The 20,341-nt window shown below is 41.1% G+C and overlaps 1 protein-coding gene and 1 long non-coding RNA gene across 3 annotated transcripts in view; one reads left to right on the forward strand and one right to left on the reverse strand.

Moving 5' to 3' along the window:
* The window catches only part of LOC6631151 (cytotoxic granule associated RNA binding protein TIA1), an 86,035-nt gene extending 83,057 nt beyond the window's left edge, over window positions 1–2,978 (forward strand). Inside the window, exons 5-9 of one of the 2 annotated variants that reach the window (XM_032438997.2) lie at window positions 556–658; window positions 734–926; window positions 2,180–2,527; window positions 2,594–2,762; window positions 2,813–2,978. In XM_032438997.2, coding sequence (XP_032294888.1) covers window positions 556–658; window positions 734–926; window positions 2,180–2,527; window positions 2,594–2,762; window positions 2,813–2,863 — 864 coding nt within the window. In that variant the 3' untranslated portion in view covers window positions 2,864–2,978. The remainder of the gene's footprint in view (window positions 1–555; window positions 659–733; window positions 927–2,179; window positions 2,528–2,593; window positions 2,763–2,812) is intronic. The other variant, XM_002054469.4, reaches the window with a different exon arrangement.
* LOC26531212 (uncharacterized) overlaps window positions 1–20,341 on the reverse strand; it is a 252,619-nt gene that overhangs the window by 212,771 nt on the left and 19,507 nt on the right. The window lies entirely within an intron of this gene.

Here is a 20,341-nt window from a genome sequence, read left to right on the forward strand (position 1 = left end):
CATGTTGCACCACCGGTGCACGGAACGTTCACCAAAAAATGCCAACAAACTCCGTAATGGCAATGTTGCTGGATTGCGCCCTGGACTTTTAGTGTGCCGCAACGAAAATTGCTCTGTAACGCCCAAACGACATACACACACACACACGGCGGTATGACTGCATGCAAGAGTTGCAACTGGCTGCAATCATTTTTGTATGAATCACGTTTGATACGCACGAAATACCTTTTGGGTGAAATTGAAATTATAATTTGTGCATGCAGCGTCTGCTTGAAGAGTTGTGGCGAGAGTGGAGCAGCAGCTAGAGGCTACGCGTATCAAAGAGCGCCCAAGTTGTTGCTAGCAACAAAGTCGCAAGGAGCAAGCAAGGAGCAACTTTTCGACGGCCGCAATTGTTTTTTCTTCAACACTTTCTGAGCTGTTTGTTGATGTTGTTACTTGGCCTTGCAGCAGCTCAGGCTGCCTGGCTGTAAGCGGCTTAAGCAGCTAAACAAACTGTGGCAAATAGCGTTCAGCTTTTAGCTAATTGTTTTCCATTTAATTTGGCATTTGCAGGAAGCGGAAACCGCCATCACTGCTATGAACGGTCAGTGGCTCGGCTCGCGTTCGATACGCACAAATTGGGCCACCCGAAAACCGCCAGCCACCAAGGCAGACAGTAAGTGACCCCCTGCAACTCCGAACAACTCACATCGAGACACATCATTTTGATTTCTATCGTTTGCATTTTCAGTGAATATCAAACCTCTGACCTTTGATGAGGTTTATAACCAAAGCAGCCCTACTAACTGCACCGTATACTGTGGCGGCATCAATGGCGCCCTCTCTGGCTTTCTCAACGAGGAGATATTGCAGAAGACATTTTCGCCATATGGCACAATACAGGAGATACGCGTCTTCAAGGATAAGGGCTATGCATTTGTGCGGTAAGTAGTAAACACCCAGTGCGTATACGTAACGCACATTCAACTCTCTGTCGCTTGAAATGCAAAACATTCCACCTAAAAGGGCTGCACGGTCACAGGAACCACAATAAAAGTGACGCAAAACCGTGCAAGCAAAAGTATCAAAAGCAAAAAGCGGGTTCTGGATACCACATTAGCCCATTGTTTCCCGCCATTTTGATTTCGTTGACGGCGACTGGTATGCATTGTGGCCTGCGGCCCAGCTCCGCACTCAAAACCGCTTCCATGTTGTTGTCGTTGCAATTGAGTGTACGCCATTTCAATGTGCCTCCGTTCAGCTACGGGTCCGCCGCACCGTTAATAAATCAACTACACTTTTGCACCAACGACAACTACAAAAACAACAAAAACAGGCAAATTTTGAGGCAACAAAACAATGAAACGCAATAACAGCAGCAACGTCGCTGCCCATAGTAAAAACAGAAAAAAAATACGAAAAAAAAAACCAAATACCAAATCCCCGACCAAAGTAGGCAAAAGCGATGCCAATAGCATGAGAGAAACGTAAGCTGGGGAAATGCAGCTGAGCTGTGGGCTGAGCAGAGAGCAGATCGCAGCTGCCGCCACGAATGGTGATAGGGTTTTAATGGCTGCCGTTGGCCCTCCTGGCGAGTGCTGAGGCTTAACAGCGCGCCATTACCCCAACAGCCAACCAGCAACAAAGGGGGCAACGCATTGCAGTTGCTGGCCAGGTCCGTGTGCGCCTTTTGTGCGCTATCCAAAACTCATTTCTGTGGTATGCACAGAGCAAAAGCAGCGCGAGAGCACTGAGAGCGAGTGTAAGAGGGCATGACAAGGGGCGCAGGGAGACGAAAGAGCCCCATTGGCATTGTTTGGCGTTTTGTAACATAATGAGCTTGGGGACTCCAAGTGGTCTCTGCCGTAGCCGCTGCCCTCGTAGTTGCTGCAGTTATACCCAAACCCAGCCACAACAACAACAACAACAACAACAACAGCAAGAACTCTCAACTAGCAGCTACTACAAGTAAAACAAGCGCAAAAACAATTCCACAGACGCTTGTACCACTTTTACGCTTTGTTCTGGCTAACACAACTTGTTGTCGAGCTGTTGTTGTTGTTTTTCTTGTTGCTGCTGCTGCTGCTGCAGGTTAAATGGAAATTTAAACAGGTCAATCTGCAGCCAACTCCCCCAGCAAATTAGTTTGCTCTAACCTTACACTCTGCTACACACACACGCTTATTTTCGCCTTTAGATTCTCGACAAAAGAAGCAGCTACACACGCCATCGTAGCCGTCAATAATACGGAAATCAACCAGCAGCCAGTGAAGTGCGCGTGGGGCAAGGAAAGCGGCGATCCGAATCACATGTCCGCCATTGCGGGCCAAGCGCTGGCGCAGGGTTTCCCCTTCGGCTCAGCAGCTGCCGCGGCCGCAGCAGCAGCCGCCTATGGGCAGCAAGTGGCCGGTTACTGGTATCCACCGGCACCCACATATCCCACAGCGGCACCGGCAAGTGCCTTGCAGCCCGGCCAGTTTCTGCAGGGCATGCAAGGCTTCACCTACGGTCAATTTGCAGGCTATCAGCAGGCCAGTTACATGGGGTAAGCAGCGCTCATTGATTAAATACTAACAAGCGTTGGCTACACCATTCTTATTTCACCCAATAGCATGGGCGTACAGCTGCCAGGCACTTGGCAGAGTGTCCCGCCACAGCCGCAGCTAACCAGTGCAGCAGCCGCCGCAGCGCCACAGATTACTCAGAGCGTTGGCGGCGCGCTGCCTCAGGCAGCTGGCGTTGTGGCCTATCCCATGCAACAGTTCCAGGTCAGTCCACAGGTAAGTCTCGGGGCAGACTGTAGTGTGTACGTCTGATACTTAGCTTGTAGCAATTGCAGCTGGCGGAGGATGAGTGGCTAGCACCTAGTTTGCTGGTGTAGCTGCCATGAGCGGTGGCCATGTATCCCACACAGCAGCAGCAACAGCAGCAGCAGGAGCAGCCACCGTGCGCCGATTACGTGAAGGAGCCGCGCTACCAACTACAACACCAATCGCAGCACCACCACGTTCAACAACTCCACCACCAGCAGCCGCAGATATACGAATTACAACAATTACAGCAACAGCAACAGCAGCAGCAGCAGCAGCAGCTGCAACAACAGCAACAACAGTTGCAGCTGCAACAACAGCAACAACAACAACAAGCAACGCACTTTGCCCCACAGTTGTATTATGCGCAGCCACACTGGATGCACCAACAGTTGCCCAACAACGAGCAGCACCTGCAACTTCAAGCCCAGCAACAACAACCACAACAACAACAACAACCACCAATAAACCAAGTAAATGAAGTTTATGGCATCCCCGAATTGTACAAAGATTGAAATGCAAAAGTGACAAATTTTATTTCACACCCTCGGTTTAAATTAGAGAAATGTAGCTTAACGAGTAGCGAGATGAAAGTAGCGAGTAGCGAGTAACGAGAAGCAGGATAGATTTGAAAGGAACAAGCAGATCGAAGATTATCACATCAGATATGAATTCAAGCAAACCATATAAAATATCTATGTATAGAATATATATATAAAATAAACGCCCATTAACTCAATATCCAATTTGTTGAAGGCAAACGTAGTTTAAGTATAAAGAGCATAAGCAACAGCGATAGCAACACCAACAGCAACAGCAGAAAGGCCAAATGTGCAATAGCTAATAACCATAATATGTACAACTTCTAATTGAATTCACAAAACAAAATGATTTAAATAAATGAAAATATACGTATGTGTGTTATTTGTGTCTATATTCTCGCAGTCAGAGAGCGCCGATATGTAGCAATAAAAAACCTCCTTTAGTCGGGGGCCAATTCAGCAACTACACATATGGTACACATATAGCAGTAGGTATACCTACCAGAGTTAGAATAGAGCCGGTGCTAAAGTCAAGGGTCAAAGGTTTTTTTTGTATGTTGTAGTGCACAAATCACTGATAGCCCTTTCGGTTCCACTCGCAGAGTTTTCGAGGTATTGGTGTCAGTAGAAGCAAAGTTAGAAATTTGTATTCGGGGTAAAAAATTATTTTAGCAAAGCTATCGCAACATTTTATTGACTGAAATTTCAAACTGATTCATTTAAATTGTTTTCATAATTTCAAAATATTTTTTATATATTGATATCGAACTGTTATTACTGAGCTAAGCAGACACCACCTTTTGCCCCTAGAAGCATGTCATGAGTAATTAGATTTAACGAGAGCTCATTTAATAGATGTGCCTAATTTAAAGTTAGTTCGAACTTCATTTGCTTCGATAGGTTCACCCCAAAGCTGTAATGATTTTAAATATCGAGCAATGGAACCAAAATTATAAAGAAAATCAAATAAATAAAGTTGAGAAAAAAATTAATATAAATATTTACAAAAAAAAAAAGAATAAACATAATTACCTTCAAAATAGTTAAATGTAAACACAAGTCAAAAAAGTAGAAAATGTGCACATACAAAGGTAAAAAACATAGTGATAAAGCAACACAAACCAAAAGAAAACCTAAAAAAAAATCAATTTATTAATATAAAATGCATGTAGATGTACCCATGACTAGCTACAACTACTTAAGTAAGCAGCACTTGATATGAGGGCATAATTATAGAAACCTATTGATGTATCTGTGTAATGTAAATGTGAAAAAAAATTTAAATCTTTAAGCAAAGAGAAGCTGAATGAGGCGAAATAGTGAAATATTTAGAGAAAGCGAATGAGAATAAATACGTGAACAAATCCAAAACAGAAAAATAATACATACAAATTTATGCAGTGTCACTGACATCAGCTGGAACGTGTAGTAAGAGCAAATTACAAAGTTTAGTCAATGTTTAGTTAAGATTGTAATTGTAACTATAAAATCTATATGCTAACTGTTAACGAAACACAATTATTTATGGTATTTACAAAAATAACAAACTAAAAAGGCAAAAATTAAAAACAAAAACGAAAATGAATATGAAAATGAAAATGGAAAACATCAAAATTGTAAACTATTTTTTACAAAAAACGCAAAACGAAACAAAAACTCAAATTAGCCCACTATATTGGAGGATGTGGAGAGCCCAACAGGAAGTGCGTCTAATTTCTCTAAGTTGTGATTTAATGCGATGAGAGTAAACGATGCTATTGACAAAGTAAACTGATTTATTTTTTAAACTTGGCAAAACGTGTTTTTTGAGAGCCAATGGCAAAACTGTGCAGCAGTGTATGCATAACTTTACATATATATACAAATCTATATATACTTATATACATACATATATACTAAATGTTATTTGAGCAAACAAGAAAACTGTCTGCTAAACAAAGCAACAAGCTATGCATAATTTAAAAGAAAACACATTAAATACACTATAAAACATAACTATGATACCGATAAAAGGAAAAATGAGGCAACACGGGAGAAAAATATATAAAAAACAAACAAACAAATTGATTAGCAGCTAAACATATGTATGTTGAAAAATGTTGGAGAATAAAGGAAAATTCTAAGCAAAAAAATGAACAAAGATGGCCTGGAGTGAAGCAAGAATCTTTATAAAACTATTACCTATAATATGAGATATGCCTATGTGTTTAGCATAAATAAAATTAATTATGTATACATAGTTACGGTTTAAGCAAAATGCATATACATATAAAAAAATGATTCAATGTTGTGTGTATGTACATATAAATATATATGTGTATATTATGGAAAAAAGAAAAAAAAAAACATAAATGCCTACAATTAAAGAACGTCTATAAATGTATGTATGTGTGCTTGATAAAAGCAAATTAAACACATGAACACTCATCCAAACAGAAATAAATAAATATATAAATTTAAATGTAAAAAAAACATGCCAGAGATTAAACAAAGCTGCATAAAACAACAGAAATATGTTGAAAATGACAACAGCCGCATGAACACACACAAACACAAGCACACGCACACGCACACGCACACGTAATTGCATTGAAATTAGCAGCAGTTAAAATAGAAAAAGAGTAAAACACAAACAATTATGAACAGCGTGAAAGCAGAATGTCATAATTATGTTGGGAGCCTTTCAATCCAATCAAATCGAACGCAACACCCCCAGGATAGATCCATATTTACAAACACGAACACACACACACACACAAATACACACCCTCATACACACCAATCCACTGAAGGTGTGCAGGCAAACCAGTTAATATATGCATAGCGAAATGCGGAAAAGCAGGAGAGAAATAATCAAATAAAATGGAAAATGTTAATCAAAAATAAAAATATAAATTGATTGCAGTTTTTTTGTTAACATTAATGGGATACCAATTGCAACGGGCAGCCAAAAAGCAGAGGTGAGTGATTATTAAAGTCTTTATTGTTCGTTGATTGAAGCATATGAAAGCGCTGAAAAGTATGCAACACTTATGCAAGGACACTCGAGGATTAATGGCAGTAAGGGAGACAATATTAAGAGTGAAACCCATGAAAACTCATTTAATTTCAATCAGTTATGTCAGAATTTTTATTATGAAAAGAACACAAGTTGTATACCGAACAAGCAAAGCTGCTTTCCAGAGACTAAGCCCCTTAAAGACCATCAGATATGATATGGTATATACTTATATATACAAATACATTTCATAGGTACAACTGTGTATGTCTGTCTGCATTTCTATATGCACATGTCGCGTTTCCACTTGACTCGCTTCGCCGGCGAGCAGATGCATTGGCCAGAAGAACGCCAAACGCAACTGCCGCATTCTGGTCACGTAGAATCAAAATCTCACTGCACATACATGTATACATGCGTCTGTGTGCATGTGTGTGTTTGAGTGCACCTTTCAACTCGCTTGCAGCGTCATTCGCTGTCAGCAACAAAAACTTGACTGCCATTACGCATCATTGCTCAACGGAAAACTGTACAATTTCAATATTTTACTGCATTTTGCACTTTGGGGTCGCCACTGTCGCTTTTGTCATTGAGCCATTATGCCATTTCGAATGCTAACAAACAAAAAGTCAAGTTTAAAACTAAAATTAAGCAAATAGACAGCTGCAAGCACAGCGCGTATATAATCCATCAACATTAAATGCATATGCTGCTCATACGCCCCATTGCACATCCCATTAGATTGAAACGCATATAGTGCATAAAGTTCCAAAATATAAGACAAAAGTTTATATAAGGTTTTCAATCGGATCCCATGATTTTATATGAGAAATTCATGAAGTGTTCAATTTTCAGAAAAAGGTAGCTTATTTATTTTTGCTGAAGGATACCAGCAAGTCAATTGAATTTTTAAAGGAAAGTTGAAAAAGTATGTAAAACACGCCTCATTTTTTTGATTACAAATATAACATTTTTTTTTTTAATAATTATTTACCTCCATCCCTTTCTTTCATTTTTTATGATTTTCACCAGAAGATTCTCATTATTTATTAAGTTGATAGCCAGAGTTGTTTATTGAGGAAGTTTCAGCTTTACGCTGGCATCAGTGGCATTTTTCAGTAGCTAATATATTTTTATTATTCAGCATTGCAAAATACAAAGCCTTATGAAACTAAGCTTTTAAAATTTAACTGTTTTGTTTTTACCTTTGCTTTTTTTGTGGCGCATTAAAAAGCTTGCCAAGAGGCCAACTACAAAAGTGCACCTAAGTTTCTTTATAAGTATATTAAATAAAATAAAATGAAAAAAAAAGCGCAAACAGTTCAAAGCATGCTGAACTTTGGAATACCTCTTTGTCGAGAGAAATATTTTTCTCTGACAAACTACGAAATCAAATAAAAATAAAATTCATTAAATGAAAATAGAATCTAGCTAAATTATTTTCTGCACACGCAAAATGCACAGCAATTTATAGATGGGCCAAACACAATAACATCCATTTCAATTTTGAATAGAGGGTATCGAAAGCATTCAGCGACTGCAGGCGCTGTGTACTGCATTTAAATTTGGTCGGGGCTTATTACACAGCAGCTATGTAGTACAAAGGCAAATGGGGAAGACCCTTTACGACTGACACTGCGCGCTACGAGTGTTTTCAGCTACGCCCACCTTTCACCTTTATGCTCTTTTAATAGCACTTGTTTAGCAAGCAAACAACGCTGGCAACTTGAAAAAAAAAAGCCCTCAAACCCGCTCAAGCTTATCCAGCCAGATATTTTTATAGCAAAAGTTTGAGTGTTTGTCTGTTTTATTAACCGCGCTCACTCGCTGGCTCCGGCAACAGCGAGAGGCTCCTTAGCTGGCTGGAAGCGTTGCACTGTGATGATAACAGTGGCAGTGGTGGCGGGCAGTGGCAGTACTAAGGCAAAAGTTTCTTGGCTTATTCATAACACACATGCGACTGCCTGACAATCATTGGCAACTTGCAGCAAACTTTTCGCCATACTTGTACGTGTGTGTTTGTGTGTGTGGATGGGTTCGTTGGATATGTGTTGTATTTTGGCCAGCACTTGACGGGTTTTTGTTGGCCTTTGCTTAGCTTAGCTTGGCTGTTATTGGTTTAATTGATTGCTGGATGCTGGCGTTAGTCATAAATAAGCCAGCTCCTTGATATGCGCATGATGTTACAGGCAGGCGCTGCTCGCTCATTCTGCCATTACGCTGCAATTTCTTGCCGCAACCACAACGACAAACAACAATCTCGTTTCTAGAATGCAAACACTAATGACAAAATGTTAAAATTTAGCCGCCATCGTCGCCAGCGCTAAAAGCAAACGATGTGGCACGCGTTGCTTGCCCCGCAGCCATGCGCCATGTGCTCGGTCGTCTGGCAACGCAACCAAAAACCGCACAAAAGCGAGGCGTCCATTAATTTTCGCGTAACCGCAAAATTCAAAATTGTTTATAAAGCTACGCAGGATGCGGCTTCAGAGACACGTGCGCCATCCTGTTTGCTCGCCCACGCTCTGTCTCTGTCTGTGTCGCTGTCTCCGTCTCTGTCTCTGTGACTGTTCAGCATTCAACATTCGCGCTGTCTGTCTCACTGCTGGCCCGTCTTCATGGCCAGCGGCACTGCCCTGGCAAACAACTACAACTACAAATTAAAATGAATTTTAACGAGTCGGAGCGAAAAGTGTCAGCGTGCAAAAGAGCGCCCCAGCTTCAGGCTTATCCCGATCCACGCCTGGTCGGGAGTACTAAATTATACACAGTGCTGCCAGGATGCCACACCAAATGCGTGTGGCTAAGTTTTGTCAGCGCGATATCCGCGCGACTCTTCACTAAAATTGCGAACAAATTACGCAGAAAACTATTATCGTTAGGAGCATATGTGACTCTGCTAAAGCGCCAAAGGCCCAATCTTCAGTAGCCCCACCGTTTGATACCCTAACCGACACTCCGGACTGTCCGCCACCCACTGTCATGGTGAATGACTAGGACAACGCCACGGGAGTACCTTAATACGTTCGTTCCCCGCCTCTCCCCCCCACGCGTTGCATGCGGCGACGCTTTGTCTATTTTACCCTGTCGCATGCATTGCGTGTGTGCATATGCAATAACCACCAGAGCCACCAGAGCCACCAGTGAGACCAGTGAGACTAGCAACCAGCCTTCAGCTATCAGCAACGCCAAAGCGCGCTTATTGTCTGGCTTGTCGAGCCTCATCCCCAATCTCTGGGTTGAGCCGACCCTGTAAGCTTCTCTGTCGCTAAAATTTCGGGGCGCTGTTAATGTTGTTAGTTGATTTCAGTTTTGCCTTTCAAAACAGTTGTTGTCGTTGTCGATGTCATTGTCAATGGGGTCATGGCTGGATTTCATTTCAGGTGTTGCCAGCAAAGACCATTGTCAAAATGCAGCTAGCAACGTGCCACACAATGCGGCACAGCAAGAGTCCATCTAACAAATACACTAATACCCACACACACTCACATGCATACCTATGTATATCGAGCTTTTGCGTTTGTGTTTATGTATTTGAGTTATGTGGGATATTTTGTTTTTGGGGCGTCGCAACTACGCATCCGCTTTTAATGGTAATAAAAACTAAAGCTGCTTTTGAGCACTCATGAATTTGCAGCCTCGTGTCTGTCCATTTTGTCTGTCTGTCTGTCTCTCTGTCTGTCTATGTGTCTGTCTGCCTGTTGTTCATCCGGCGCAGCAACAAAATGGCCGCCGTGTGCAACGGAAGTGCACTAAACTCAACTAAGCCAAATTAATTGCCAGTGGCAGAGGTTGTTTAATGTGCCAACAAAACTTTGATTATACAATACGCAAAATAGATGGCAATTTGCATGCGACTTTAATATGTGGGTTGGATGGATCACAGTCTTTTGACCTGTGAAAACTGAATAAGCGTTAAAAGTGATACCATTTTGATCGACCTAGTGATATTATTAATAATTCAAAAATTTCTTGTGATCAATAACTTGAACGCAATAAAGTTTGTTTAAAGCTGTAGCTCGAGTGAGAATAGCAAAGATATAAAATTCGAGTGAAATCCATCTACTTGAGATACTATATATTCGCATTCTTAAAAAAATTAATATAAAAAATATCGAAAAAATTTAAAATATATTTGTTCTTTTGACTGTAAATTGGGAAAATTATTTATATTTTATATTTGTCAGTCTTGAAAAATGTTGTTTTTATTTCATATATAAGTGAGGCGATCCAATTGTATTTCTGTAATAATGAAGCTGAATAATGCGTATGAAATAAGTCAATATATAGTTTCCTGTAATGTATCTATAAAAATATCATCGGCAGGCAGAAATTGCAGAGAGACAACACTCGGCTTACCATAAAGACAATCATTGCTCACTACCAATAAGCCTTTTCTTACAGGGTATAAGCAATGCCCAACTAGATCAAACAGGAGGCAGTTCCCAAGGCAAATGGTTGAAGCGTCGAAACTGCCAAGAATTAACTGCAATAAACACCAGCCCGGCAGGCGAACGAACAAAACATCTCCAAGCCCAAACGAGAGCAAAGAAAAAAAAATAGAACAAATAGCGAGTTGCAGGAGCAGGAAAATTAATGGTCCTCGCAAGGAATTTTAATAAAAATGCTTGCAACTAGATAGCTAGAGGTGAGCAAAAACTGGCCAACTGCAGCAGCAGGCCAACTGCTGCTACTAGTGCTACTGCTGCTGCTGTCATAATGCTGCAATTGTTCATTATCCACTAATGAACAAAAAGTGTATGTGTGTGTGTGTGTGTGTGTGTGTGTGTGTGTGTTTGTGTGCGTGTTAGGGAGAGTGTGTGAAAATCGCACACACAAAAAACCTATATAAGGAAAATGCCGCACGGCGTACAAAGATGAAAAAGCGGCGACGACCGGCGACGAATGACAGCGTATGAAAAGAGGGGAAAGGGACAACGACCGGAGGGGTGAGAAGGACACAACACAGAATGCAGCGACTTGCTTGAAACACATTGCTCTGTCAGCAGCTGAGGAGTCATCGCAGGACCCAGTACAGAATCCGGCTTCCTGCCCAACCAGCAACTTTAATTTGCGCCGCAGCTCGCACGTTTTCTTATTTGCCGTCTGTTTTCGGCGGGGAGTTATGGCAAAGGGGCAGCTCTCTGGGGGAAAGCCAAAGACTGGGCAGACGTTGCTTTGAGTGCATTACGTGGAATTTTTGAAGCACTTAAGCTGTACCATAAAATGCTGCTGCCGCTGCTGTTGCTGTTGCTGTTGCTGTTGCTCCTTGGTTCACATGTGACAGTTGCAGTTGTGCCTGAGCCCGACTCCGAGTCCTTGGTGAGTTTCGGCCTGGGCTCTGGGCTCCTTTTGTCTGCGCCGTTTTTGTTCGTGCGGCATTTTCTAATGACAATTGTTTTGCAATATAAATTGCACAAGTGCGCAATATTTGCTTTTGTTTATGCGAAAACTTGAACGCTCCTGCTGCCTCAGCGCCTAACTGCCAGCTCCCAGCTACCAGCTCCTGACACCTGCCCACCGAAATGGAATGGCGACTCAGCGAAGTAGCAGCAGGAACAGACGTTTTCAGCAATTTGTCTCGCTTTGCACGTTCTACACGAGAACTGTATGTATGTATGTGTGTTTGTGTATGTGTGTGTGTTTGTGTGTCTGTGTGTGTTTTGTTTGCTGCTGCTCCGCCTGCTGTTTCTTGTTTCATTAGGGGGCTGCCACCCCGACCCAACCCTAAAAATGCCAAAGTCTACGCTCTAACGTAGAGCCTGCCACCGCACAGCAGTTGCATCCAATGGCTTTTGTTTAGGTCGTGATATTTGCTTAAATGAAATGACGTTAGTTATGACATTAGATTTCTCTCCAAATTCAGTGCGAGCACGAAAACAAAGGCAGCAACAGCATGAACTCAATGGAAATGCATAACAAGAACAAATCAGAGATAATATTCCATATATACAAATTGATTTATCCAAATACAAAAAATCTCTTTGAAAATAATAGCAAACATTTCATTTAATTTCAGGCATTTTTCTACTGCTATCTTAAGACTTTATTTATTTCATGAAAAGTTTATTTTAAAGAGAAATGTCTAAAGAATTTTAACTAATTCCTTTCAAAACTTTAGATTTTATTTAGATTTTCCAACTGAATAAAGATTTAATACCAAATTTGAGCAAGAACATAAGAAAATGTAGAAAGAATTAAAGAATTTACAAGGCCTATGCCCAAAGGATTACAAGTTTTCTCCTTAAAATTGTATTTTTCAATTTCCTTATTATTTGGCCCTTAAACAAGAAAGCAAAGTGAACGTAAAGCGAAAACAAATGCAGCTATTAAGGAGAGTGACATTGAGGCTTGTGGCTGGTCCTGGCAACAACGTCAACGAGTGACGGATTTATTCTTATTTGCATATCATTTTGCTAGTTAACGTTGAATGCGTACCGCGCTGCCGCCACTTACATGTGTGCGCGCACATTTGTGCCACGTTAAAAAGCTGTCCCACCTTCCTAATATCCTGCTGCCCGTTGCCTGCCAGAGCCAGGCTGATTTTGAAATGCGCGCAGCAAACAGTGCAAATATGTAACAGTCTAATGTAAATTTATTGTTAAGCAAAGGGGCAGCAGAGTGCCAAGGGCGGAGACGAAAAACCCTTAACGATGTCCCTGGCGGTCAAACGGACGACCGCAGAACGGCCAGCACAGCTGCAGGCAAGAGGATGGGAGCAGAGCACCCACATCCAAGCCAACCCATCCGCAGCCCACAAAGCAGTAGCAGTAGGAACATCAGCACCTGGCAGGTGCAGTGGCGCACAATAAATCTAATTTGCGTCGCATTTAATGACTTTGTCATGGCAGCCAGCACCCCTGGCTGGGCGACTTTCCTGCCAGCTGACTCGTAAAAATAGTGGCCGCCTCCGATGGCGGCTCCATTGCCCCGTTAATGTGGAGCACTTGGCAGCGTCCAGCGCGGTGGTGATATTTAAGCTGTTCCCAGCGCAATTTTAGCCAGCAATAATTTTAGGTAACGGTGCAAAGTGCCCCATAAACAAATTAAAAGCGCTAATTAGAATTATGTGACAAAGTTAATGCGCAAATTGTAAATTAAACAATGTTGAGGCACCAAAACACACGCTTTCTTACACTTGGGGTTAATGTTGCGGCTACATAATGTCTGTATAAATTGCACACATTCTGCGCTAGCTGTGTCGCAGCTTCAGCAGTAAAATAATACATCATTTATCATATAAACTGCTGACTCATGCTTTAAAAATTGAAAGTTTATATTGCGTCTCCCATATATGTATTGGCAGAAACAAAAGCCCTGAAAATAAAAAGTAGGCATCTGCTGGTCGTAACTGTGGCAGATTTAGGTTACACTTCGGCCTCAACAGTTAGTTGACAGCAGACTGTATATTTCAGGAGCTTGAATTCGATGCATGGCATGCATGAATATTAATTGAATTTTTAATAGACACAATTATTTTAGAGACTTTCAGCTTTAATGATACTTGATATATGGGTTTTCTGTCTTTTAGAACCAATAAACAATTGTTTGTAAATTTAGAAAACTGTACTTTGACCAAATTTTAATTGTTTTAATTCAAGCGTAATAAATGTTGTTCATAGAAGCCGATTGCATGCTAATCAATATTTTAGCACCTATGATAATTCTGCCAATTACCAATGACAGCCTTTCATTTGGCAATATTTCAGGTAAGAAATAAGCAAATGAGTACCAAAAGTGTCTTTTAATTTCGCATATCGTTTCAATTCGCCCAATTTTAACGAACTTCATTTCTACAGAAAAGACTTCAGTATTTTAAAAGTATTAAAACAATAGAAGCGGTATTGCCTCTTCCGATTTCTAGCATAAGAGAAGTTCACTAGCGCGTTTACCGGCATGTTGACGGGCTCATATTCCACCGTCATCATCGTGAGTTTGAAGAACATTTGTTGGCTCGTGATTTTGCTGATTTATGCGCTCTGATAAGTGCTTCACTATGCGACCTGGTAATCAGACGCCATTCGACAAAAGCAAGGCTTCATGCCTCAGATAAAAATGTTTGTAACGAAGAATTTTTCACATCGAAAAAATTTATGGCGCAGCACGCAGCAAATTCACAATAAGTGAAAGCAACAGCAGCAACAACAAAAGGCAAACAATTTACCATTTACAATTTACAATTTGCATATTTGATGCTGTGTTAAACGTCACCCCTCAAGCCGAGACGAATGCCCTAATATTTTGCCAATGCGTTGGCATTTTTGATTTACAACGCATCCAGCAAATGTTTTGGGAGCATTTTAAAAATTATTTATTTGCGAATGAGCCGCTGGCAACGCAACCAAGCAGCTAAGAGTCCGTAATTTCGTTTCTTTGCATTTCTTTCTTAGCATTCAGGCATATTCGAGTCACTCACTCAGGCAGGCAGGCATTCGTTCGCATTCATTTGATTTGATAACATTTCGAGGCGCCTCGTGTTACGCATCTCATGCGCAATGATTTATTAAAATTCCAAAAGCAACCACTGAAAAATATATACACAAAGCAAGACGAATGCAAAGGACATTAATAATACAAAAAAAGTCGAATTCCTTTGACTTGTGGTTCAATGGTTGCGGATGTAATGCAACAGTTTGGCAAATATCCTTAAGATATAAATCGGCAAGAGGCAGTCGAGTATAAAGCCGAGCAACAATTGACGTTGGCTTCGATTTACCGCAGACAAAACACCAAAATTCATTTGCTCAGCTCCCAAACAACAACCAAACAACTAAAACGGCAACAAATCACAGGTTGTCGCATAAAATATGCATTAGACAACAAACTAAAAGCAACCACTTAACATTAGTAGAAGAGGGGCTGTTTGTGTGGCCGACTTGACGGTCGGCTGCGGGTCGGTCGAGGGCTGTTTTTGATAAATTTAAATTTCAACTTTAAGTTGGTCACACTGGCCCACACACTGGCCCACACACTGACCCGCACACTGACAAGTGCACTGCATAAATTCCCATAAAATTATGTTGTTCGTGTCAAGCAGCGGCTGTGGCAATTTTCTGTCGACTCGCAACTGACATGTCAAGATTTAATTCTCCCATGAAACCAAACTGAATCTTTAATGAGAAGCCAACAAATGTGTTGGCAATTGTTATTGTAGCTGTTGTTGCTACTTTTGACTGCCTGTTATGCGCTACTTGTTGTGGCCGAGCTTTTGTTGTGGTGGCTGCTGTACAAGCTCAGGTGTCACGTTGCCTCGCAGCCACCAGCTCATTGAGTCTATAACTATTTTATTTGGTTTTGTGGCACTTACATTTAATTTGTTATGCAAAGAATTCCCTGAACGCACTTGTGTAAGTATTAATTGTTCTATTTGTGTTTGTTGAAGTTGTGGAAAAAATTAATCCGAAATTGAGAATTAAGTAAACGCCACACCAGAAACAACAAGCATAAACTCTAATATTCAGTCGTTATTTTATATGCATTTATTTATTTTGAAATTGACAATTTCACATGAAACTCACTGCAACTTATGAAATGTATTCAAAGGTTAGGCACAAAGGCGGCTTGCAACAATTTATTCAAATTAATTACATCCTGGGAAATCAGAAGGATATTTTGCCACTGCATACCACCCGCTTGACTTTCAATACATAGTATAAACTCATAAATACATAAAAACAAGCTCATAAAAACAAGCTAACAATTAATATATTTATATTCAATGAAATTTGTATGCGATTAAGTCACTTTACGATAAAATGGAAGATATTCTCGGAAGATTGATGTGCCTTAGCGTTGTTCTTTTTCCTATACTACGAAAATCAAAATCTGCAGGACTTAATAAAGTTCGTGCAAATAACATAGAAAAGCAAATATTTTAGGGAATAAACGATAAGATAAGCGAGAGAGTACGAGTGAGGAAGAATGCGAGAAACTGTCTCAAGCTCTAATATATGATAACGATTTTAATAGTTTTCAATAGAACGAGTCAGATTATCGACGATTGAAAAAATTTGATCTGCGCACGCCCAGTATTCATATTTCCTTTCTCTTATAGCATCTGAGATAGATGCATGTAGACAAATGGACACACAAGACTAGATCGATACGGCTATTGGTGCTGAATGAGGTCGGAGAAGCCTCCTTCTGCCAGTTACTTGCAATTGCACAAAACCATAACACTATTTTCACCTATTGATAATCGGATACATGTATATAATATAGTTACCACGATCAAGCTGAAATATTTAAATTCTAATCGAGCCACATTAATGTGATAGTAAAATTATTTGAAATTAAAATATGGAAATCTTTTGCCTGCGCATATTTCAAAAATCTGCATATACATTGATGAATATATGAATATACAAATATTTGAGTGATATGCCAGCTGCTGCCATAGAAATGTCCTCGACGTGTGCTGTACTTTATTACAACAAAGGCAGCAGCAATAATAATAACAACAACAACAATAACAATGGCCACTAATAACACCAATGCAGCAACACAGACAAAAACAATAAATAAATAAAAAGATGGCGTTGCTTTAGCCGTTGCTGATGCCTGCAAGGCCGCAACAAGCGCACAACACACGTAGCAGTTATAAAGCACACACACACACACACGCGCACACACACAACCTTTCGCACAGTCAGCGAGAGCCAAAGGAGTAATCTGCCCGTTTTATTTGTTTTCACAATTTCAACATTTGTGCATGTGTGTGAAATGGTTGTGTGTTTGCGTTATTTTGGATCCTTTTGGCGCACACATGCAGAAATTTTTCTTCACGCGCTTGTCAAACCGTTGCACCGCTCTCATCCATTTGCCTGGGCTTACCCTGGTCTGCGCCCAGTTCCGCTTAGTTGTCATGCGCCGCCATAGACCAAAACTCGTGCCATCGCTTGAAGGACTCGCGTACGTGGACACAACAACAACAACTAGTGCCACAACAACAACAACAACACATTTCGCTGGCCGCAGTTGTGCATTTTTACAAGGTTCGCAGTTTTTTGAGTTTGTGTTTCTTTTTTTTTTTTGTTAGTACTCCTGTTGTATCTGGTTTTATATTTTTAGTGTGCCGCTGACAACGTGGCGGTCAAAAGCATTGAGGTTGGGCTTATTTGTTTTGTCCGCCGGGCAGTTTTGCAGCCGCCTGAAACCTTGCTTTGTTTGCTGTTGCTGCGGCACGATTAAAATGTGCTCGACAAAGGAATTATTTAATACACGTTTCACCTTTTTTTCCGCTTTTACCAAGATTTTTATTTGCACGGCGTCACATGTGTTTTGCTCACACATGCACATACCCTCTCTCACTTTCTACGTGTGTGTGTGTGTGTGTGTGTGTGTGTGTGTGTATTTGTAGAGGTTGCCTCAAGCAAATAGCGTGTTGGTTACACATTTGTGTGCCCGCTGCTCAAATATTTGACTTGAGCAACGGCGCTTACATTACAACATTTGCAGCAGCTGAAAATATAAAGTATACGCAGCATTAATATGCATATCTGTCTAGCTGCGACTGGCTGTGTGTTTGTTCGCCTGGATGTGTGTTATGGTGGTATGTGTGTATTTGCAGGTGTGCGAACCTTTAACGCTTGACAGCATACATGACTTTGATATGAAGCAAGCAAACTTTTGACTATTACAATAAATGTAAATGCCGTGTGTCGACTGTTAGGCAAGAAATACAACATTTATAAATATTTATAATACCCAGCTGTACTGCTCCAGATAATTTAATTTGTGGTAAATCGTAAAATGCAACAAAGTCGACAGCAACTCTCAGGTGCCAAATTGTTGTCGAATCACACACAACGCACACATCAATTCGGGCACATAAAAAGTAATGCTAATGCCCAGGCAATTGGCACTTGAGCACGTTACACATATCTTTATTTACTTTCAGGTTCTTTGCAGGCATTTATAGCAGCGACTTTACGCTTCACTTACAATTAGCGATAAAATAGCGCTTATCGCAAGCCACACAATTGCCTTGGAAAGAAGAGTGGCATCGGCAGGAAGCGGGCAGGCATTTGGCTATGACTATCATAAGCATTTATAAGCGCGGAAAATCAGGAGCACATTTATAAGTATAAGAAATTGAATGCTCATTCCCTGGGCAAGCAACCCGTTTGACCCCTGACGTGCCGCCCCGTGCCCCGGCCATATCGCATTACTGATCATTTGCTAAAAGGCGGCGCACAAGTGCAGCATCATTTCCGTTACATATAAATACACTTTTCTGCTTCGATTGAGACTGGGCCATGACTCGGCCAGCAGCAGCAGCAGCAACAGCAGCAGCAGCCACGGCCTCAGCAACGGCAGCGGCTTTGGCATCAGCATCGGCATCGCCATCGACATCGACATCTTCCGCACGGCAGTCAACAGTCAACGAGCGCAATTTAAACTTGTTACGTGCTTCAAGTGCCGAGCAGCGTCTTGTTGAACGTAATGAAATGTGGCACACACACACATACACAAACACTCACCCACGAATACATACACTATACAGCAATAGCTAGTCAGACACGACAGCGTTTTTCTGCCTGATTTGAAGGCATCGACTGCTGCTGCTGCTGCCTATCGAAGCGTATCCTTTTATGATTATCAACAGAGCGGCAGCGTCATGCTTAGTCTGAAACTCCTTCACTCCCCTAACAACCAAACCCCCTGCACCCTATAAGTCCCCTCATGTGTTTATCTAATGCTTAAAATTATGAATGTGCTTGGGAGCTATCTGTGATTCCAGGCAGCCGAGTCATGGCCAATTTCAAAGTGCTTTTCATTGCCAGCGCAATGATTTGGCTCTGGGTTTTTATATGTTACGTATACGCCACGTTATCCCCACATGTTATCGAGCAACCTGATAAGAGTTGCATTTACAACTTTTGTTTTATTTTGTGAACTTTGCGGTAGATCATTTGACAATTATTTCATATAAAGCCATAAAATTCAAGGAAATAAAATGTAATTAAACTTGAATCTGAGCTGCAAACCAGCTGAGCTGTAAACCAGTACACTTTTGTGTTGTGTATATATGCATGTGTGTATGTGTGTGGTAATTAAATGGCATGCATATTTATATTGCCAATTCAATTACAATTCTTATAAATACCATTTGCCAAAGAAGCGGCAGGCATTGAGCAGAGAGCAGCGGGCAACGCATATGTAAATATAAAATAAATATGTTTTTGTGTTGGCCATCTAGGAGTAATTGCCAATGAATAACCAAATTAAAGCAAATAGACAGACACATAATGGAATTTTTAAATGAATAGGCGGCAAGGCCAAAGCTTCTCAAGCTACAACATATCCATTTTAACCAATATTTCCATCAATCGCACAATAATTAAAAAGTCAATCTGCGCCGTAATAACAAATAAACTACAGGCCACAAATCCACACCGTTCCACACAGTTTGAGCCATAACTCAGGCCAATAAATTCCACGGCTTTCACTAGGCCGCGAACTGATTGCAGCCATTTGATGATAAATTAAACCATGTGTCTACAGTTCGAATTTATTATGCGCCAAAACGCCAAATGCCTGTCAGACCTGGGCCTGGGGCAAGCCGCGAAACCTTTTAAACTTTAAATCCCGCTTCAATGCATCATCGCCAGGCCAAAGAGTGGCGTTAGCCAAGTTAGTGCCAAGGTGAATAAAAAAAAAAAAGAAGAAAACTTTGCGCTGCCTTTGCTACGCTTGCCATAAATTGCAATAGTGGCTTTGCTGGCAACTACATAGATTCCGCCTTCTCCCCCTCTATGGCCATAACCTTTCACAGCTTGTTTATGCGCTTCACACGCTTGTCTTTTGACCTGTCTGCGGCCTGCCTTCTGCCTGGGTCGACTCCTGGCATATTGGTTATTAATGTTTATGACTGGCTCGGTCGGCGGCTTTCGATTGCCTAATGCAATTCATAATTTAGTTCCGTGTTACGTTTATAATAATTCAAGCTGTCATTGATAACTTCCCACACATCCATGTACTCGGCTTAGCTGTGTGTGTCTGTATGT

This window comes from Drosophila virilis, chromosome 2, assembly GCF_030788295.1.
Source record: "Drosophila virilis strain 15010-1051.87 chromosome 2, Dvir_AGI_RSII-ME, whole genome shotgun sequence".
Taxonomy (NCBI): Eukaryota; Metazoa; Arthropoda; class Insecta; order Diptera; family Drosophilidae; genus Drosophila; species Drosophila virilis.